Source organism: Thunnus maccoyii, chromosome 5 (genome assembly GCF_910596095.1).
Source record: "Thunnus maccoyii chromosome 5, fThuMac1.1, whole genome shotgun sequence".
In the NCBI taxonomy this organism is placed as follows: domain Eukaryota; kingdom Metazoa; phylum Chordata; class Actinopteri; order Scombriformes; family Scombridae; genus Thunnus; species Thunnus maccoyii.
The window spans coordinates 2,885,975-2,908,596 of record NC_056537.1 but is presented as its reverse complement, the minus strand read 5'-3'; the positions used below and the strand labels follow the sequence as shown (position 1 = coordinate 2,908,596).

The 22,622-nt window shown below is 40.7% G+C and overlaps 2 protein-coding genes across 2 annotated transcripts; both read right to left on the bottom strand.

Annotated features, from left to right (window-relative positions):
* Positions 1 to 1,052: 1,052 nt before the first annotated feature.
* On the bottom strand, positions 1,053 to 14,740 carry rfwd3 (ring finger and WD repeat domain 3). The gene is made up of 13 exons (XM_042410789.1): positions 14,497 to 14,740; positions 11,802 to 12,112; positions 11,395 to 11,675; positions 11,131 to 11,186; positions 10,425 to 10,622; positions 10,238 to 10,329; positions 9,720 to 9,834; positions 8,626 to 8,884; positions 7,194 to 7,344; positions 5,456 to 5,632; positions 5,108 to 5,322; positions 4,542 to 4,756; positions 1,053 to 3,749 (listed from the first exon to the last, which is right to left on the bottom strand). Exons 2-13 carry the CDS (start codon positions 12,110 to 12,112, stop codon positions 3,606 to 3,608), a joined length of 2,214 nt encoding a protein of 737 aa, XP_042266723.1. The 5' UTR covers positions 14,497 to 14,740; the 3' UTR covers positions 1,053 to 3,605.
* A 2,559-nt stretch (positions 14,741 to 17,299) lies between these two features.
* LOC121897260 lies at positions 17,300 to 22,622 on the bottom strand. The gene is made up of 2 exons (XM_042411653.1): positions 20,830 to 22,622; positions 17,300 to 19,091 (listed from the first exon to the last, which is right to left on the bottom strand). The coding sequence occupies exons 1-2, from the start codon at positions 22,484 to 22,486 to the stop codon at positions 17,368 to 17,370; spliced, it is 3,381 nt and encodes a 1,126-aa protein (XP_042267587.1). The 5' UTR covers positions 22,487 to 22,622; the 3' UTR covers positions 17,300 to 17,367.

The window sequence follows — 22,622 nt, the reverse complement described above, 5'->3', positions numbered from 1 at the left end:
AGCTGTTTTCTTCTTCTTTCTCATTTCAAATATACAGTATCACAACCTCATCAGGCCTGAGGATCACACTCCTACATACAAACGCACTCCTACACCAGGATTTTATTTTATTTGTGGGCTTCTCATCTGCTTTTAACACTGTAAACACACACACACACACACACACACATTACTCAACAGACTTGTAGAGCTACAAGTCAATCAAACAATAAACTTTTTACAAAAACAGGCCACAGCATGTTTCATCATCGGTTTTAAATCCAGTATGGTGATTTTAAATACAAGACTCCTCCAGGACTGTGTTTTATCTCCAATTCTCTTCTTTTGTAAAATACCTTAAAGTCTGTTTACGCTGTATTTTAGAGTCAGTCGACACTAAAAGTGTTTGGTTAGCTTAGTTAAACCTTCAGGAGGCGGTGGCCTTATATTCAGGGAAATACGGTACTTTGAATGGGAGCAAAGTGCAGCAGAACCACATTTCAGTTAGCACTGAACTGATATTACTATCATACTAAGTCAAATTACCTACTTTAGCTAACAGAGCACTGATAATGTACTCGGCGTTAGCGTAGCGTAACAACGAACACCCCACCTTTCTGATGATATGCTGCCTCCAGTTGGTTTAGAGCGTAGAGTATGAATTAAACAGTTCTTACATATTGCACCTTTAAGTATATTACTTATTTAATGTACTGAAGTTACGTTCCACCACTGACTTCAGGGATACTTCTGTTGTCTGAAGGAGGCTCTGCCTTTAAGACTGAAGTCAGGGAATAAAAGTCTGTGTGCTGTTATCACCACAGATTAAACATTAATGACAGAAACATGATTCAGCTGCAGCCCAACCCTGCAGGATGAGCACAGATATGAATCTGTGGATATTTTTAGGTAGGTATACGGTAAATTGTCCTGTCCAGAGGTGTGTTTACGCTCCATCAGAGCTATTTATGACCTCTGACCTCTGTGATTTCAGTGTATTAGAGCCAGAAAACTCCTGAATCTTATAACCATGAAGTGAGTTTAAAAAAAGAAAATCCGTCCACTCTGACAACTTTGTTTAAAAAATAACATAATTTTTATTAACTTTGAAGTCGTACACAAACAAGTTGTAGCAAATATACATATATACAAATTCCTTTAGAAAGAAAACAAGGACAAGAACATTTTACAACGGCAGAGTCCTTTGGCACTTGATGCTCTGGTTTAGAGGGGAGCGACAGATGACATAAACCACAGTGAAGGACTGTCTGTTGTCTTTTTCTGTTTGTTTGTGAGAAGTGATCATTAAAAAAAAAACACACCAGAATTTAACATACTTAAAAAGGAAGGGTGTGAAAATGAATGGGAGTATTTTAGTGTATCTGCTCTTTTGTTTATTTGAATTTTCCCTTCTGGTCTGACCGCTGAGCTCATTTTAGAGGAAAGCTTGAAGTCCTAAACTATTTTAAAAAGGATCCGACAGATAGTTTAACCTCAGTGTCTACAAATTATACACATTTTACATCTCTGCTGACCATTTTACAAATCATACCATCAGTTTTTTTAGACCGGTTTTATATCTTTCAGTCACTGACTTCAGTTCATTTCCGTATGTGATGAAAATCAACTTGCAGTGTTGAAACGTGCGTCAGTGATCTTTTTCTCTTTGTTAAATTAACATGTTTTTTGCAGCGACTCTGTTGCCAAAATATATATTTTCTACCCTGGTGGATTCAAGGCCGCTCTGACGTCTGAAACTTCAGTTACGCAGCTGCACTGACAAGCTAAAAGTCAAACGTTTCAATCATGAACGTAGAAGGACTTTTGTTTCTTGCAAAAAAGGGACTTTTTCAGAACCAAGAGTCTAAATTTGACGTGTTTTTGAATGCTTAAAAAAAAATAAAAGTCCACCAACTTAGTGTTGCATTCTGATCTCAGTAGACGATTAAAAATAAGATTAATGCAGCAGAACGAGAGATATTGTCTTTTTTACTCCTTGTCAGAACCTGGCGCCTACATTACCCACAATGCAACTGACCTGGATTCACTCGACTGCACAGATCCAGGTGTGTTCTGCTTGAAGCGGCTCTAAAAAGTGATGATATGATTTAGAAAATGATCAGAAGAGCTGTGAAACATCAACCATCTGTAGTTTAACCAGTGTCAGTGGTCCTGGAACTGGGAAAACATCCTTTGGACTACAAACCACTCACACTTGATGCTGTTTTATGCAGATTTTGTCCAGACAGCTGTTGGTTTCCCTTCATTTCTGTACAATATAAAAACATATTAGCAGAAACTTGTTTGTGTTATGTAATCCATCACCATGAACAACATGTTTAAATTGCTTTTTGTAAGTTACATTACAGCTGTTTTCTTTTATATAATAATGCTTCAGTAGTGAGCAAGACATTTTCTCACCATGAGCGCCCCCTGGTGGACTAATGATGTCATGAAAACACCTCTAACACATTTGATCCGATATATATTTATGATGAGTTAAAAATCTACTTGTGAAGCAATACAGCGCAGACATTTCAAATCAATCTGCGTTTAAAAGTCACATTACTATGAAACAATGTCGTAACAATTACTAAATGAATGCAGACTGTGATGGATCAGACAAGTCTCATGAGTTTTCTAACTGATTTTCATTCTGTACAGAAATTAAAGGGAACCAATGTGTAAAATGTTTAACCTGTACAGTGAGGATACAGGCGGAAAACTGTCAACAAATATTCTAAATATACATAATTTATAGCTGAGGAGCATGAACATGTAAAGCACTAATATGTTGGTCCTGTTCAAACTATCATCAGACTAAAATCAGCAGCTGACGTTCGATAACCAGCGACAGGAGAGAAAAAAAAAATCACCTTCATCAGCTGAGAAGATGATCTGAACACAACCAGACTTCAGACAGACTGGTTCACACGCTCACTGGTAATTTGATCTTTTCCTCCTGTATTTAAAATCAGATTACCATATTGGCCCGAATATAAGATGATAATTTATTCTGGAGAGTACGTTTTGAAGGCGTGGTGATCATCTTATTATATATATATATATGTCAAGGACTGGACTGTCAGACCACTGTCACAGATGATGAGAAGCTCAAAAAGACAAACAGTTAGTCTGAAAAACGCTAAAAGCCAGAGAAAATAATTTTGTCCACATCCAAGAGCCTGACAGCGTGTGTGTGACTAAAGTCGGATGTATCTTTTTCCAAAAACAAGTGTTGGAAAAGAGGGATCTTAAAATCATGGTGTCCTTATATTAGGGCCAATACGGTACTTTGAATGGGAGCTCAGTGCAGCAGAACTACATCTTACAATCTGTCTTCTTATTGGAGGATGTTCAAACCTGACTCAGATTTCAATTGGCCTCCTCAAACTCTGCAGGTCAAAGGTCACCAGATGCAGTAACACATATTTTTTTTAAAAAAGGGAAAAAACTAAGATCAATAACGAAATGTTTGAGATGTTTCCTCCAGCTGATCACTCCCGCTAATCAGAGTTTTACTTTTTTGCGTGTGTGTAAACGTACAGATAAAAGTTTAGCAGCATTTAATTTCCCACAGTTCCACGCGGTCCGCGTCACAACGACCCAGAGAGAGTCTTCCTCGCTCACTCCCACCTGTAGAGCTTCAGCATCTTCTCGGTGAGCGAGGCCAGGAAGTGCTCGCCGTTCACCTTGAACGGGCTGATGTCCAACACCGGGAGGTCGGCAGGAAGCTTCTGGAGCAGAGAGCCGCTGCCGGCGTCCCACACCTGAGGAGGAGGAAGAGGAGGAAGAGGAGGAAGAGGAGGAGGAGGAGGAAGAGGAGGAGGAATGAGAGGGTGAGGAAGGATAAATAGAGATTGTAGAGAGAGGAAGAGAGGAGTCACACATAAGATGAAGAGGAGAAAAAAAAGGAAGAGAAAGGGAGGAGGGAAAGAAAGAGGAGGAGAAGATGAGGATGAAAACAGATGAAGAGGAGCAGGAAGAGGAAGATCAGACAGAAAAAAAAAGAAGAGGAAGAAGAGTAAGAATGTTACAAGGCAACTTTAGGCTCTGTAAAATAAAACAAAAAAATAAATGAAATGAATGTTAACACTTAAAAATGACAAAAAAAAGCCAAATAAAAAATAACTACAATAAGTTTTAAGGTTTAAAATGAAAATAAAATAAAACAAAATAAACAATTTAATTGTAAAAAAGTTATCAGGCAACTTCATGTTAATTAAAAGGACAAAAAACCCACAAAAACAAACAAAAAAAGAGAAAAGAACAAGCATTAATCAACAAAATGGAACTAAAATAAAACTCTTTAAAATGACCAAAAAATAAAATAAAATACTTGAATGTAAAAGGTTTTAGTGGCATCTAGCGGCAAGGCTGCAGATTAGAAACAACTGAAATAACTTCAGTAAAATGTTATGAAATGTTTAGATAATAAAATTATATCCTACTTTGTTTTTTTCCTTTAGATCAGTAAACTGCTGACAAACTCGTTAAATCTATCTACTATCTTTAGTTATACACACACACACACACACACACGCACACACGCACACACGCACCATGGTGGAGTTTGACGCCTCGTCTCCGGCGCACACCAGCGTCCCTCCTCCGTCTGGACTCCTGAAGACGGCGTTTTTGGTGAGCAGTTTGCAGGACGATCCGGCGCTGAACGTCTGCACCGGCGAGCAGGAGCAGCTGGGCAGCTGGCTGGAGTCCTGCTGCGGCGTGCGGTTCAGAGCCATCAGGACGCAGCGCAGCGACGGGTTGGAGCGTCCTGCGGGAGAGACGAGAACGCTTCATATATGAGAAACTAACACAACGCCTTTGTTTTCATCCGACCTCATGCTTTTTTTTTAGTGATGCGTCTTAAATTCTCTCCTCACACCAGAGTAGCAGATGCTTGTCAATGCCCGGTGCTTTTATTTTGAAATGCAAATCTACAATAGGACTGAAAAACTCATAAAAAAACAAATCTTATCTCTCTAATCTGACAGAGGAAAAAGAAAAGGTGGAACCTCTGAGAAAAAGATTTCACAAAGACCGAGGACAAGGCACAAGAACATGTTCCCTGGTCCGGCGGTCTACAGGTGAGGATCATCATGAATCGGCGGGGTCGGGGTCTCACCGGGCCTGTAGGTGACCAGACAGTGTCTGCTCTCCGTCTCCACCTGGATGTCGGTGCAGCCGGCGGTCTCCAGCGGCAGGACGTGCGGTCTGTAGGTGGTCTCGTTGACCTGCTCCCAGAAACACCCGCCCTCCAGAGAGCCGGCGATCAGCCCGCCGCAGGGGAAGGAGCTGGACGCCGCCCGCGGGACGTAGCAGAGAGACGCCACCGGACATCTGGAAACATCAGAGATCCAGTTAGTAGCTTTCAGGAAAGACAAGAGACAAGCCAGCTGTCCATGTGCATTATGACCTTCATCCAAAGTAACGAGTGTGTGTGTGTGTGTGTGTGTGTGTGTGTGTGTGTTACCTGGAGCGTAGCGGCTCCAGCTCCTGGACGTGTGTGCTGGTGTCTCTGGTGTCGTAGACGAGCACCGAGCCGTTGCTCAGACCTGCGTAGATGTAGTTACTGTTGTCCAAACACCAGCAGCAGCTCCACACTGGTTTACCTGCGTTATAGGTCTGAACCACCGTGTTGGTCAGCAGACTGCAACACACACACACACACACACACACACACACACAGACAGACAGACAGACAGACAGACAGACAGACAGACAGACAGACAGACAGACAGACAGACAGACAGACAGACAGACAGACAGACACACACACACACACATTAATACACCTTCAGCTGGGTTCAGAGCAAATGATGAATGCATGAATGTCTCTCTTGGTTTGAAGAGAAAAACAGACTGTTGTACTTACTGATGGTTTTCATTAGGATGAGTCATAACAACAAAGACTCCGTTCATTTTTTTTTTTTTTAAACAAAAAATGATCTTTTAGTACAGATACAAACTGTTACCTAACAAGGCAGCAGCTGGAGGTTGTTTTACTTCACCTCAGCCCACCGTCCAGTAACACACAGAGCAATGCAAGAATGGATTTCACTCCCAAATCATATGAAACAACAAAATAATATATATGGTTTTATAAAAAAAGCTAAAAAAACATTACTTAAGGAGAAACTTTGGAAATTAATAAATATTCTTATGGTGTGAAAGGGTTCCATGGGCATTTTATGTTAAATTATGATATTTCTGGCTGCTGTATGTTAGATGTATTGTGATCAGTAGTGTGAATGTGTATTTTTGTCTCCTTGAAGAAGAATAGCTGCTGCTATGAAGTAGTTAACGGGGATCTTAATAAACAAACACATTCTTTTCATTTCTGTGACTCTGGTTATGGAAAGTATGAACCTTGATCAATTAATTTTTGTATTTAAACGATGTATTGGGCAGCTGTCGGTCTCTTCTGTTCCTGCGCTCAGTTAGAGCGTCTACGCAGGCGTTCAGACTGAAAACAAGGCTGCGATGATGACGCTTGTTTCTTCAAGTAAGACATGAAATACGATCCAGGAAGTCCAGTTTAATAACACATGGATTGTGAGGTAAACAGTAGAAATACTCTGCTCTACCAGGAATGTGAGCTCGCACGCAGCACCTAACCGGACGACGTCACGTTACTTTGAGACAAAAGTTGAGCCTTGGAAGTCTGCTGCTGCTGCTGCAGGTGAGAGCTCGTTTCATTTTTAAGTGATATCTTTAAAATAAAGAAAGCTGTACTGTAAGATGGAATATGATTGGATGGATGACACGTTATAGTCTTTTTATTTTAATCATGTATTAACTCATTATGATCAAAAGTACGCTGTAGTATTAGCGTCACACTGAACAAAAACAGAGATTTTCAGATTAAAGGCATAATAGCTTGAGAAAAAAATTGTAATGCTACAAGAATAAAACTGCAATATTAGTTAGAGTATTCAATTATTTAATCATTTTATTTTGTTATGTATTCCATTTTCACTATTTTATCAAATCAAAATGTTTTATTTTCCCTCTTATGTACATTTACAGGTTTTTATGTTCATTTTATGTCTTTATTGATGTGAAGCACTTTGAGCTTCTTCTTCTTATTATTATTATTATTACTCTAAAAATGACTACTTCTCTTCTCTAAATATTCTTTAACAGTTGTAATAAGGTGAGCGCTGTCAGGTCGGGGGTTTCGGTGGACGTGTGTGTGTGTGTGTGTGTACCTGGTGAGTTTGATGGTGTTGTCCAGAGCGGCGGACAGCAGCAGACTGTCGTTCTGTCTGTTGAAGGACAGACCTCGGATCTGTTTGCTGTGGATGGGGACGTACTGACTGGCCTTCATGGTCACCACGCTCACCTTCTTCACCCCGCAACCTGACGGAGGAGACGTGACATTTTAACAAGTGGAAGAAAAGCTGCAGACGCTTTGGCGTACAAAATAAAATACGTGAATAAATGTATTTCCCAGACTAATAAATCTTCCGTATTAGCTTACTGCAGATATATCTTATCAGTATATATATATATATATTATCTGGACAAAGTGTCATGATTTCACAGTTTGTCCATCAGAGAGCACTGACGAGTGATAAATTAATTTCTGCATACAGGAAGTCCACCTGCAGTTAAAGTGATGCACTCTAAAAGATCCAGCTGATCAGATACTGAGATAACAGAAGTCAGAAAGGTGTTAAAATCTATTTATATTACTTATTTTCACATTCAATATGTTAAACGAGGCCATATTTTACTTTGAGTTTCCTGTTTTAGCAAAAGAAAAACCTAAAAGTCTCCTTAAAAGGATGGATTCACCATTTTTAAAGTGTGTCTGAAGCCCAAATGATCAGTGAAACCAGTTTTTCTTGCTGTAATCATTCCTCCTGTTCATACTGACCATTAGAAGATCCCTTCATAATGACCTTACAATGGAAGTGATGGGGGACAAAATCCACAGTCCTCCTTCTATGTGAAAATGTATTTAAAAGTTTATCTGAAGCTAATATGAAGCTTCAGCGTCCAAATGAGTCAAATCAAGTAGATATCTTTCAACGTTACAGTCTTTTTAGTGCCAAAGTTCCTCTTTTTGTTACTATACTTCCACCTGCAGCTCAACAGGGAAACACTGATTGATTAATCATTTTGTAGTATTGGTTTTAGGAGGGTTGGGCCGATGGGCGATGCCATCGTCATCGACTACTGAGCCTCTGCCATCGTAACGTTGTGATTTAAAAAGGAACCAGGTGAAGCACTCGAGTTGATGACGACTACATTTGTTACATTACTGTAAACTTATTAATTAATTTATTAATGTCATCTACAGACTGAGAAAGAGTTTTCAGAGCGCTACAAGCAGGCAGGGACTTTCTGGGGAGCGGTAACTACAGTTCAGACCCTGGTCTCTGATTGAAGGTTGCTGAGTTCCTGGAAAAGTTCCAGCAACTGAAAAATCTTACATGTAGACCTTTTACACATTTAGGTGGCGCTAAAGCTCATAGAGCATCTAAAATGGAGAAGATTCATCCTCTGGAGAGCATTAGCATGCTCAGTAAGTTTCACAGCAGTGTTTTAAGACATGTATTGCTCCGGATCAAAGCGTTGGACATCCTGCCACTTCGCTGCTAACAGGTCAAAAGAAAGGAAGGGGCGGAGTCTCACCGGGCACCAGTGTGGCGTGAGGAGAAGGCTGCGAGGCCAGCAGGCAGCTCAGAGGTTCACAGTAGGATAAAACTCTGCAGCCTCCGGCCTGAGACAACAGCACCGCCTTGGAGAAACTGTACTGTGCCGTCTTGGAGCCGTCCGACCTCTGAGACAGACCGAAGAGCAGCGAGGACGAGGAGGAGGAGGAAGAAGAAGAGGAGGAGGAAGAGAGGGGAGCTGAACTTCTCCCAGCTTGGGCCATCAGAGCTCTCAGCTCCTAAACAAACAGGAAGACAAGAAAAGATTCATCCCCCGACATCTACTGGACGTCATCGATCTACGGAGTCTCAAATGTGCCATTTTTCATTTATTATCAGTTAATTAATTAATGCAGAATTTGAGGGTGTCGTTGCTCTTTAAAATAAATACCTGAGATAGAATATGAAAAGGAGGACGCATTAGTAAACGGAACAAAAAAAATGCGTTTTGTACTTCATTTAAATGCTGTCAATTACTTACTTGATTAATTAATTAATTATCATTATACAAATAATGGTAAAAAGCTTTTATATAATGAAATTATAGGTTAATTCTAGGTTTAATTATTTCTTTAAATGGTAAATAAATAGGTAAAAGGATTCAATTATTTTCCGAAACATTCTCTTGTGATTTTATATATATATATATATATATATATATATGTACTCATTTATATCATATTCAATGATAGTAAAAATAAAATATGTTGTATTTTAAACACACAAGTGATTAAAATAAATCATCAAATAAAATGATGATGTGATTAGAATTATTTAAAAATTAATTGAAGGGACCTGAAAATATTAACAAATTTTACAAGAACGTTTTGTTCAATTAAATATTAATATTGTGGTAAAATTGTATGTGCAACATATGACATGTTTAGGCCTCTATACATGTTCAAGTATTAACAAGACAAAAGGAGCAGTGACTTTTCCATCCCTGCATTTTAATTTTATTTGAGCCTTCAGATTCACTTCAATTACAACTAGAAACTGAAAATAATCAACCTGAAACCAAATATCAAATTTAATAAAAAGTTGAAGAAGAAATTGATCCATTGTCATGGATACCTGCAGCTCTTGTTGCGCTTGTCCATATTTGTTGGTGACGACCTGCAGTTTCAGTTTGTACTGAGCTGATTCCAGTTCAGCCTTCCTCCTCAGAGACTGTTCCTGCTCCAGAGACCTAAAAACACACCACCAGTTACATCGTTAACACAACTGCAGCTGCAACGATTAATTGATTAGTTGATTGACAGAGAGTGTAATCACCAACTAGTCATTATATATTGTATATATCTTATGATTTATTTAGATATTCGTATAGTTTCAGCTCCTCAGATGTGAAGATTTAATGTTTGAGTGTAAAATCCAAAGTATTTTTGGATTTTGGACTGTTGGGTAGACAAAATAAGACATTTAAGGACGTTATCTTCGACTCTTTTATATAAATTTTTCACAATTTTCTGACATTTTATAAATTGTCGGATTAATCGATAATGAATAATTGTTAGTTGCAGCCCTACTCATCGGCTCAGGCGTCTACAGATTACGTGTGTTGACAGTGAAGCAGAGAAAACGTCACTCACTTCTTCAGGCTCTCTTGCTCGGTGTTGTCCAGCGCTCTCAGCTTCGGAGCGTACAGCAGAACGATGTCTGAACGCTTCGCTTTCTTGTTGCACTAAAGAGGAACGAAAAGAACAAACTACAGGTCAGGAAATAAAGATACAAGGTGACTGAAGTAAAGGGGGTGAAAAACGCAGTGACCTCACTGACCTGTGGACATTTAGCCGCCGGGCCCTGAGCTTTCAACCAGCGCTGGATGCAGGTGAAGCCGAAGAGGTGTCCGCAGCGCAGGGCGGCCAGCCGGTGTTCGCCCGCCGTCGTCCACGCCTCGAAGCAGATGGTGCAGGTGTCGCCTTCGCCCTCCTCGTTTTGTGACGACTGGACTGAAGCGGAGGACGCGGGGACCGACTAGAGGCGAAGATGATTAGAGTTAAACGCCTCATACGGTGCGTTTCCAGAACATGTTTTTATTCACATTTTCAATTTGCGCACAAAAAAACTGAAATAAAGATGATAAAATGATGACGTACATCAATCATGTGACTTAAACGTCACTCAAGCTTCCACTAAAGAGACAAAAACCTCAGATCTGTGTGCAGCGATGAGGAGACGTTCCTCAAATTCATACATGAAACAAACAGAAATGTCATATTTCCATCACATTTTCCATCATTTGAGCTTTGACTGACGCTCTCTTTAATAACATCATCTCGTTGTGTCGTCTTCTTCTGCAACGGTTTAATGGTACCGACTGGAGAACTAGCGCCACCGACATGGAAACGTGCATTAAATCTAACGTTCTTGGTCATCATCATCTCTCACTACAGTTACAATAAACTATTCTCTGCATTAAAATACCGGGCATGAATATACAGAACGGTGTTGTATGGAGCGCTGTAAAAAGTCAGAACGTTACCTGAACGTCCTGAATTTGAGCTTCTGTCCTCTCACTGTCTGCAGCTGAACTGGAGTCTGAACACACAGAGAAAATTCACACTCAACTCCCAGAGTACAACAATTCAACATAAATCAAATATAACTGTAGCTGGAGCTCAAGTATAAAACCCTTATTAGACCATGAAAACTGTTTTTTTAGGATCACAGGGTCTGAACTGCTCCGTTAAAACTAGTTATGCTCATTTAGCGCTGACGAGATTAAGCGAACTTTAGTCAGACTCACTGGTTGGAACAGCTTCCTGTGGTTGTGATTGTTGGATGGAGGCGTTGGGACGAGGACTAGCGGAAAGGGCGGGTTGGGTAGGTTCAGCTGGTGCTGCTGCAGCAGGTGCGCCATCCTCGTTGCCCCCCTCCTCTTCCTCCTCCTCGTCAGACTCGCTGACCTCGGTGGTGCTGCCGGACTCCGGTTCGGCCACGCTGGCAGCAGGCGCTCGGAGCAGGAAGTCTGGGAAGCCTCTGGAGGGCGCTGCAGTCTGACTGGGGTAGTGCACCCTGAGGCCCTGCCTGGAGCAACGCACGCACACACACACACACACACACACACACACACACAGGTTTCACATCTCAGAAAGAGACTAAACATTGAGAGAATACAGCTCCTGCTAAGAGACAAACATTAATTCCGGGTACCTGAGTCTCCTCCGTATGGGCGCCCCCTGCGATGCTGAATGTGTGGTTGCAGCGCTGCCGCCCACCGCTCTCTGACTGAACGCCCAGGCGGCAGGAAGCAGGAAGGGTGGCGCACGAACCGCCGCCTGTCCTCCTTCATTGCCGTCATCGTCATCATCTTCGTCCACTTCGGTGCTGCTGCCGGAGTCTGAGATGACGTGTGGTGCGTTGGCGTCCTCAGCCTGGCCTGCAGCTGCAACGGCGGCAACCTCTGGCTGCCTGCCGCCTCCTCCCTGTATCTCCATCGGGGAGTCTACCTCCATGGCCTCCATCTGCACATCGGGAAAGAACAAAGCTTAGACTGTTGAATCTTACCGACGATGCTCTGTCAGCACATCACATCAGCAAGGTTTTTGGTTAAAGCAAAAGTTCAACGTTTTGGGAAATACAGAGGACAAGACTGATAACACTCTAATATCTGAGCTGCAGCCAGTTAGATCCGCTTTAGACTGGAAAACAGCTGCCTGTATCTATCTGAAGGTAACAAAACCCACCTACCAGCACCGCTAAAGCTCAGTATCTATGCTGTATCTTGTTTGTTATTCTGTACAAAAACCAAAGTGTCAAAACGATCATTTTCCATTTTACTGGAGATCATGTGCCGGACTACTTAATAGTGGTTTATGTATTTGGAGGTTTATGTGATCTTATGTTTTATTATTGCATTTTACACTTTTATTTGGCACATTACTTTAAATGTGAAACCTTGTTAAACGCACAATATTCAGCCGCTATGGGGTCTCTCAAATTTATCACGAAAATGTGACTTTAAACTGAATAAAAGTCACTTTATTACAGTTTGTGTGGAACAACCACGACGCCGATGTATTATCTTGTATGTGTGTCAGTTACTTTTTGGTAGACGCCGTTGTAGCGGACAAACACAGCGCCGCCGTATGCATCTTGTGCGTGTTTACTCTTTGGTAGAGGAGGTATGACGCCATCGACAGGCGAACAAATGAAACGGTCCGTTACTTTGATTAAATTACAGATTTCTCTGAGTTTGAACATTGTTGGAAACATTTGGGATAATGTAAGTACACAACTCAACAACATATATAACAAATAAACTAGTTGTTTTTAGACAATTTAATGCGGAATAATTACATATTTTAGCTTTAATAAAAGAGTTGCTTTAATCCAGATTTTTAAGCAGAAATGAAAATTCCACACAAAGTTCAACCTGAATAAAAATGAGACAACATGGACATTGTCTCCTTGGAGTATGTATTAGTTCACAACCGAAACATTGAGTTTTTCTCATTTTTATTCATGTTGTGCTTTCCTCTGATGCACGTGTCACACAAAACGAAGTACCCTTCAGTTAAACACCAGCCCGGCCATACTCCACAAGCTGACCTGGCACCACAACCAGCAGGGAGGACAGATAATGTCTGCTTTTGGGATTGATGAAGCCTAACTTACTAATCTTAAAAACACAAAGTTGCTCCTCCTTTTTCAAAAGTGAAAAGTTAACCCGCATAGTATATGATACAAAGCTGCAGGAGCCTCAGTGCAGTGGAGAGCTAGGACTACTTTACCCCGGTTTAATTTAGTGTATTTAGAGCAAAAATGCATTTAAAAGTTGATGTGAAGCTTATATGAGTCTTCAGCAGTCTGAGTTAGTCATATCAAGTGGATATCTGACACATTTACTGTCTTTTTAACATCAAATTCCCTCTTTGTGTTTCCTAGAACAGTGTTTTCAAGGGCTCAGGGACCTTTATTGTCATCTCACCACACTTACGTTTCTACTTTCAGTTTCAAATGTTACCTATGAAGACATTAAATTGCATTTCCCGGGGTTAATGAAAAGGTGGCGCAAATGCTTAACAAAAAAGGTCTTAAAACTTAAAGGTTAATAAATTATGAAGGGATCTTCTAATGGTCAGTATAAGCAGGAGGAATGATTACAGCGAGAAAAACATGTTTCAATGTTCATTTGGGTTTCTGACTGTTGTTATAAGACAAACTTGAATGAAACCGTCCATTGAATCCGTCCTTTCAGCTGCAGCTGGCTGCAGACAGTCAGAAGTTACACAACCTGCATGCTGTGCTAACTAACTAGCTAGCTAATGGCAGTGTTAGCGCTGACAAGTCGCCCGGGAAGCATGAATGGTCTCCGACTGTCAACTGTCCTGCAAATCACGTTTATTATTCAGTAACGTATCTGTTGTCTGTGACGGCTACGTTCCGGTGCGCTCTTCGGGGCCAGGTGATGCGTTCTCCGGCTTAACGCTTAACTACAGACCGAGGTCATCGAGGCCTCCAGCAAAATAGATAAAATAAACAACAACAGCTTCTTATATTCAGTCAACTTGTTTTTGAAACAATTTCTTGATTTAAAATAAGTAGCTGACATTATAGAATAACGGGGAAAAAAATAAAATGTTTTCTCTGCTCTGATCTGGTAACAACGTACGGTTGAACAAAATATTAGCTAGTATTATGTGAAATTGCAAGGCTGCCTACATGCGATTAACGGCTTAAATTAGGCTTTTATTAAAGTCGACACATATAGCAACTGTTGATATCAACTATGGTGTTTTTAATTTTAAACGCTCATTAAAAAGGAGTCAGTTTTGGTTAGCTCGTTAGCCCGCATAGCTAACGTAACCGAGTTAGCTCAGCACCGCGGCCAAAAGCAAACCCCTACCTGTGTGGAAGTGAAGGTTTAACAGCCGCCGGTCCCAATCTGGAAGAACAAACGGGGTGACAACATGGCTCCACGGTAAAGGATCAAAGCACACGGGGTTTTCGTCGTGGTGGGTTAATGAGATACTTCACACCGGAGCGTTGAACTCGCTCAGTACCGCGGTAAGGGCTCGAATCTCCCGGCGCCAGTCCGCTCTGCCCGCCCCATCCTGCCGAGACGTCACCGCCAAAGATCGTATGTTGTGAAGATGGATCACTCACAGCCAAGGATGTAATACTAAGCTATGAAAACAAAAAACTGAAAGTTCAACGGACCGTCAGTATATTAAGTTCACGGGGAACATTTCATATCCATAAGTTCTGGAGGTCTCACCCACAGTTTGAACTTTTCATGATTGAATTTAGAAAGTGTCTTGAGTCTATCCAACTTATAAATAATAAGTAATGTGCACACACAGTTAGTATGCGCCACGTTTTTTTTGTTTTTTTTACAGAAGCCTACCTTTTCTGTTAAGTTATTATTTTATATTATATTTTATTTATTTTTATTATTATTACCTTCAACCTATGTCCTGTTACCATGTTGAATGTATCAACCAATTGTCTTTATTTCTTTATGATATTATTTATGATATTAAGTGTTTTCTGTTTTTGTCTTAATGTCACATGCTGTAAGTGATGGTTTCTATAAATACAGAGATAAATAAATAAATGAATAAAGAACTCATCTCGGCTCTGTGTTACCATGTGCTTTTACTAGTATTATTATTACTGTTACTATCATTTTATCTTTTTTTTTCTTTCTTTTGTTTTTGTCTTCCTCTCTTTGTGCTGTGAAGCACTTTGGATCATCTGCGTTGTGTGTAAAGAGCTATATAAATAAAGTTGATTTGAACTACACTTCTTTTGCCAGTGCCTTGGTCAGGAGTATTAACTTTATCTTAACATACATGTCTTTAATGATGAGAGGAAACCAGAGCATCTGGCAGAAACCTGTGCAAACACAGGAAGAACATGCAAACTAAACTCGACAAAGCAGGATCTCAGGCGGCTGGGGCTTGGTGTGTTTATTATGTGTGTATATTTGTCAGTGCTGTGAGAAATACTCAGACCCTTTACTTAAATAAAAGTACCAATGCAGCAATGTAAAAATACTCCATTACAAGTAAAACTCCTGCAATCTTATGCAGCATTTTACTGTTGTAGCTGCTGGAGGTGGAGCTAGTTTCAACTACTTCATATAAAGTTAGCTAGTTTAGTCCAGTGGTTCCCAACCTAGGGGTCAGGCCCCTGCAAAGGGTCACCAGATAAATCTGAGGGGTCATAAGATGATTAATGGGAGAGGAAAGAAGAAAAAACAAAGTTCTGATACACAAATATGAAATCTTGAGTAGAATCAAATGGAAATACTCAAGTAAAGTACAAGAACTTCAAAACTATACTTAAGCACAGTGTTTGAGTAAATGTACTTAGTTACTTTCCAAGACTGATATTTGTGTGTTTACATATTTTAGCATTTAAACATCACCATTAATGTTGCATCAGTCATCTCTTTTAATCACAGAAAGAATCAGTTAATCATAATAAACATAAAGACTAAAGGAAAGTAACAACAACAACAAAATACAGACTTGTTTCAGTTTGCTTGTTGCTACAACTAGTAACCACTAGATGGAGCACTTTTCAGTTTGAGATGGAGTTACAACAGTCTGCAGAGTCGGTGTTAAATCTCCTGACTAACAAGCAGTGATGGAAAGTAACTAAGTACATTTACACAAGTACTGTACTTAAGTACAATTTTGAGGTACTTGTACTTTACTTGAGTATATCCATGTGATGCTACTTTGTACTTCCACTCCACTATATTTCTGAGGGAAATATTGCACTTTCTACTCCACTACATTTATTTGACAGCTTTAGTTACTTTTCAGATCAATATCTTACACATAAAACATTTGATCAGTTTCTTATATATGTATTGTTATAGATTAGACTATTCAGTAGTATAAGGTGTTAAAATTAGCTCCACCTGGAAAGCATTAAAATGTTTTAGTGAAGAAAGCTGAAAGTACAGAGACTGACTGACAAACGTTTGTCTGCTCTGAACATGAACTCTGTACTTTGTGGTGTTTCAGGAGGAAAACTGCCTCAAATAAACTCTCATTTTAGTTTCACATTTTCTCCAGAAGCTTTGAATGAGACCCTGAGATGAAGACAGAAGAAAACACTTTGCTCACTGTTGAAATAATAACTTTATTGATTATGTAAAGCTTCAGATTGTTCACACATCCGATCAGTAAAGTCTGTTAAATGACTCTTGTTCAATGATTTCATGTACGGATTCACTTCAACCACACAATCAGTTAGTTTAACCCAGAATGTACAAGAACATAATAAATGATCTGCTCGTTGATTATTATCATGATAATTACAGTTTATGAATCTACAAAGTGATGAGAACAAAATATCTATGATGAAGGAAGTTCTGCTGTTTTCTCTGTTTAAGACACTGAGGTGGAAGAGAAACAACAGCACACAAATACATCAATACAAACATGAAACTAACATTTAGAACAAAGAGAAGTTCACATTTTCATCTGAAGAAACGTCAGTGAAGGTTAAAAACATCATCATGAGCAGTGATAGCCTCCATGGATAAAAACACACAGCAAAAAGTGACATTTAAAGAAACTCAAAACATTAAAAGAACAACAAATGAAAAGAAAATAAGTGTTGACAATCCCAGTTTGATTGACAGCTGATCTCTGTGCAGCTCAGAAACACCACAGCAACGAGCTCTCAGAAACAATGGAGACAAAAACATGAAGAATTACAACAGAATCTGACACATGAAGTCTGAAATGACTTCTGTCTATTTGACTTTACACAACTCAGCTGTGTTTCCATAATTCAGATAAAGTCCAGCATAGAGAGGCTGAGTGAATGTGGTCTGGACTCTGTGGAGGAGAGTCATGGTTTCAGAGACGCTGTAGAAGGACAGAATACCTGCTCTGTGATCCAGGTACACTCCTACTCTGGAGGAACCAGGACCTGAGACGGGAGTTGAGATACTGTTGAACCACAATGTATAACTGTTAGTGTTACAATCTAAAGACCAAGATTTGTCATTAAATCCAAATCGACATTCATGAGAGTGTCCTGCTCTGCTGATATTCTTGTATGCGACTGCTACACGAACTCCTCCCCCTCTCCACTCCACCTCCCAGTAACAACGTCCAGTCAGACTCTCTCTACTTAGGACCTGAGTCCAATTAGTGAATCTGTCTGGGTGACGAGAATAAGACTGTGGTCGACTCATGAATGTTGCTTTTTTGTTCCCCTCAGATAATAACAGACGTGTGTTGACTGTGTTTGGATCCAGTGTGATTTCACATGAATATTTTAAGAACTCAGCTCTGGTCTTGGGTTCTGCTTCTGACAGTAAAACGTCCACTTCAGTCACTGCCTGTGAGATGGTTGTCCTTTTCTCCCTCAGGATGTCCTGTAGTTTAACTCTGAGCTCTGACACAGCTGCTGTCACATCCTCAAAGTATCTCAGAGGACGGATATTGATGCTGGATGAGTCTGTAGATGCACTGAGTTGTGACAGTGAGGGGTAGTTGTGTAGAAACTGGTTGTGATCCTCTGTGTGTGAGAGCTGCTTCAGTTCAGCATCTTTCCTCTTCAGCTCAGTGATCTCCTGCTCCAGCTTCTCCTGAAGCTCTTTGACTCGACTCACTTCAGTTTCCTGCTGGGATCTGATCTGCTGCTTCACATCAGAACTTCTTTTCTGGATGAGACAGATCAGCTCAGTGAAGATCTTCTCACTGTCCTTCACTGCTTTATTAGCAGAGTGATTGACGGCCTCCATCTCCTGTTGAAGCAGCTTCACATCTTTCTCTCTGTCCTGGATTCTCTGCTGGATGTTTTGTCGACTCACCTCGAGCTCTCTCTGCCTCTCAGTCCTTTCTGCTGCAGCTGAGACTGTGTCGTGGCCTTTATGTTCATCCACAGAGCAGAGATAACAAATACTCTGCTGATCAGTACGGCAGAACATCTTCATCACCTCATTATGACGAGAGCAGATGTTCTCCTGGAGCTTCTCTGAGGGGTTGACCAGCTTGTGTTTTTTAAATGTAGCTGATTCAAAGTGAGGCTGCAGGTGTTCCTCACAGTAAGAGGCCAGACACACCAGACAGGACGTGAGGGCTTTCAGCTTCCTCCCAGTGCAGACATCACAGGCCACATCTTCAGGTCCAGCATAGCAGTGATCAGCAGGAGCAGCTTGCAGTCCAGTCTTCTTAAGCTGCTCCACTAAAGCTGCTAACATGGTGTTTTTCACCAGGACAGGCCTCTGTGTGAAGGTTTGTCTGCACTGAGGGCAGCTGTAGATCTTCCTCTGATCCTCTTCATCCCAGAAGCCTTTAATACAGCTCATGCAGTAGCTGTGTCCACAAGGAATAGCCACCGGATCCTTCAGTAGATCCACACAGATGGAACAAGAGAAGGTTTCTTGGTCGAGCTGATCTCCTTTCTGCGCCATTTCAGCTCTCAGTGGCAACGACTGTCTGAGTTTCACTTCCTGAGTTTCACTTCCTCACTTCCACTTCAAGTTTGACAGCTCTTGTGCTACATTACATGTTGGTTACACCCATCTGCAAACTGTAGATCTGAAGGGGAGGGAACAAGGAAATATGAGTACAGAGTAGAGCTTTTTGTGTTTGAGAGCAAGAAGAGGAGGGAGGGCTTATCAAGCGCTGATTCATTTCGGGTAGAGGAGCAGTTTTAAAGGGATACTGGCTGCTTTTCATCTGGCTAATGTGGCTCCTCGCCACAAATCTGAAATCTAAAGTAACTTAAATGGAAATACTCAAGTAAATAACAAGAACTTCAAAATTATACTTAAGCACAGTGCTTGCGTAAATGTACTTAGTTACTTTCCAAGACTGATATTTGTGTGTTTACATATTTTAGCATTAAAACATCACCACTTATGTTGCATCAGTCACCTCTTTTAATCACAGAAAAAATCAGTTAATCATAATAAACATAAAGGCTAAAAGACTAAAAGAAAGTAACAACAACAAAATACAGACTTGTTTCAGTTTGCTTGTTGCTACAACTAGTAACCACTAGACGGAGCACTTTTCAGTTTGAGATGGAGTTACAACAGTCTGCAGAGTCGGTGTTAAATCTCCTGACTAACAAGCAGTGATGGAAAGTAACTAAGTACATTTACACAAGTACTGTACTTAAGTACAATTTTGAGGTACTTGTACTTTACTTGAGTATATCCATGTGATGCTACTTTATACTTCCACTCCACTATATTTCTGAGGGAAATATTGCACTTTCTACTCCACTACATTTATTTGACAGCTTTAGTTACTTTTCAGATCAATATCTTACACATAACACATTTGATCAGTTTGTTATATATATATTGTTATTGATTAGACTATTCAACAGTATAATGTGTTGAAAGCATTAAAATGTTTTAGTGAAGAAAGCTGAAAGTACAGAGACTGACTGACAAACGTTTGTCTGCTCTGAACATGAACTCTGTACTTTGTGGTGTTTCAGGAGGAAAATTGCCTCAAATAAACTCTCATTTTAGTTTCACATTTTCTCCAGAAGCTTTGAATGAGACCCTGAGATGAAGACAGAAGAAAACACTTTGCTCACTGTTGAAATAATAACTTTATTGATTATGTAAAGCTTCAGATTGTTCACACATCCGATCAGTAAAGTCTGTTAAATGACTCTTGTTCAATGATTTCATGTACGGATTCACTTCATCCACACAATCAGTTAGTTTAACCCACAATGTACAAGAACATAATAAATGATCTGCTTGTTGATTATTATCATGATAATTACAGTTTATGAATCTACAAAGTGATGAGAACAAAATATCTATGATGAAGGAAGTTCTGCTGTTTTCTCTGTTTAAGACGCTGAGGTGGAAGAGAAACAACAGCACACAAATACATCAATACAAACATGAAACTAACATTTAGAACAAAGAGAAGTTCACATTTTCATCTGAAGAAACGTCAGTTAAGGTTAAAAACATCATCATGAGCAGTGATAGCCTCCATGGATAAAAACACACAGGAAAAAGTGACATTTAAAGAAACTCAAAACATTAAAAGAACAACAAATGAAAAGAAAATAAGTGTTGACAATCCCAGTTTGATTGACAGCTGATCTCTGTGCAGTTCAGAAACACCACAGCAACGAGCTCTCAGAAACAATGGAGACAAAAACATGAAGAATTACAACAGAATCTGACACATGAAGTCTGAAATGACTTCTGTCTATTTGAGTTTACGCAACTCAGCTGTGACTCCATAATAATAAGGACGAAGTCCAGCATAGAGAGGCTGAGTGAATGTGGTCTGGACTCTGTGGAGGAGAGTCATGGTTTCAGAGATGCTGTAGAAGGACAGAATACCTGCTCTGTGATCCAGGTACACTCCTACTCTGGAGGAACCAGGACCTGAGACGGGAGTTCTGATGTTGTTGAACCAAAATTTATAACTGTTAGTGTTACAATCTAACATCCAAGATTTGTCATTAAATCCAAATCCACATTCATTCGAGTTTCCTGCTCTGCTGATATTCTTGTATGCGACTGCTACACGAACTCCTCCCCCTCTCCACTCCACCTCCCAGTAACAACGTCCAGTCAGACTCTCTCTACTCAGGACCTGACTCCAATTAGTGAATCTGTCTGGGTGACGAGAAGACTGTGGTTGACTCATGTATGTTGCTTTTCTGTTCCCCTCAGATAATAACAAATATGTGTATGCTGTGTTTGGATCCAGTGTGATTTCACATGAATATTTTAAGAACTCAGCTCTGGTCTTGGGTTCTGCTTCTGACAGTAAAACGTCCACTTCAGTCACTGCCCGTGAGATGGTTGTCCTTTTCTCCCTCAGGATGTCCTGTAGTTTAACTCTGAACGCTGACACAGCTGCTGTCACATCCTCAAAGTATCTCAGAGGATGGATATTGATGCTGGATGAGTCTGTAGGTTCACTGAGTTGTGACAGTGAGGGGTAGTTGTGTAGAAACTGGTTGTGATCCTCTGTGTGTGAGAGCTGCTTCAGTTCAGCGTCTTTCCTCTTCAGCTCAGTGATCTCCTGCTCCAGCTTCTCCTGAAGCTCTTTGACTCGACTCACTTCAGTTTCCTGCTGGGATCTGATCTGCTGCTTCACATCAGAGCTTCTTTTCCGGATGAGACAGATCAGCTCAGTGAAGATCTTCTCACTGTCCTTCACTGCTTTATCAGTAGAGCGATTGACGGCCTTCATCTTCTGTTGAAGCAGCTTCACATCTTTCTCTCTGTCCTGGATTCTCTGCTGGATGTTTTGTCGACTCACCTCGAGCTCTCTCTGCCTCTCAGTCCTTTCTGCTGCAGCTGAGACTGTGTCGTGGCCTTTATGTTCATCCACAGAGCAGAGATAACAGATACTCTGCTGATCAGTACGGCAGAACATCTTCATCACCTCATTATGACGAGAGCAGATGTTCTCCTGGAGCTTCTCTGAGGGGTTGACCAGCTTATGTTTTTTAAATGCAGCTGATTCAAAGTGAGGCTGCAGGTGTTCCTCACAGTAAGAGGCCAGACACACCAGACAGGACTTGAGGGCTTTCAGCTTCCTCCCAGTGCACACATCACAGGCCACATCTTCAGGTCCAGCATAGCAGTGATCAGCAGGAGCAGCTTGGAGTCCAGTCTTCTTCAGCTGCTCCACTAAAGCTGCTAACATGGTGTTTTTCACCAGGACAGGCCTCGGTGCAAAGGTCTGTCTGCACTGAGGGCAGCTGTAGATCTTCCTCTTATCCTCTTCATTCCAGTGTTTTTTAATACAGCTCATGCAGTAGCTGTGTCCACAGGGAATAGCCACTGGATCCTTCAGTAGATCCAGACAGATGGAACAAGAGAAGGTTTCTTGGTCGAGCTGATCTCCTTTCTGCGCCATTTCAGCTCTCAGTGTCAACGACTGTCTGAGTTTCACTTCCTGAGAAGTAAAACATGTTTGACACCTCTTGTGCTACATTACATGTTGGTTACGCCCATCTTCAAACTGTAGATCTGAAGGGGAGGGAACAAGGAAA

Excerpts from the sequence above, each read along its gene's own strand:
- rfwd3 (XM_042410789.1), bottom strand. The coding sequence starts at position 12,112 with ATGGAGGCCATGGAGGTAGACTCCCCGATGGAGATACAGGGAGGAGGC. Across the intron at positions 11,187-11,394 it reads ACAGGAAGCTGTTCCAACCA|ACTCCAGTTCAGCTGCAGAC; the intron begins GTGAGTCTGACT and ends CTGTGTGTTCAG. Across the intron at positions 10,330-10,424 it reads CGGCGGCTAAATGTCCACAG|TGCAACAAGAAAGCGAAGCG; the intron begins GTCAGTGAGGTC and ends GTTCCTCTTTAG.
- LOC121897260 (XM_042411653.1), bottom strand. The coding sequence starts at position 22,486 with ATGGCGCAGAAAGGAGATCAGCTCGACCAAGAAACCTTCTCTTGTTCC. Across the intron at positions 19,092-20,829 it reads TGGAGTCACAGCTGAGTTGC|GAAGTGAAACTCAGGAAGTG; the intron begins GTAAACTCAAAT and ends AGTGGAAGTGAG.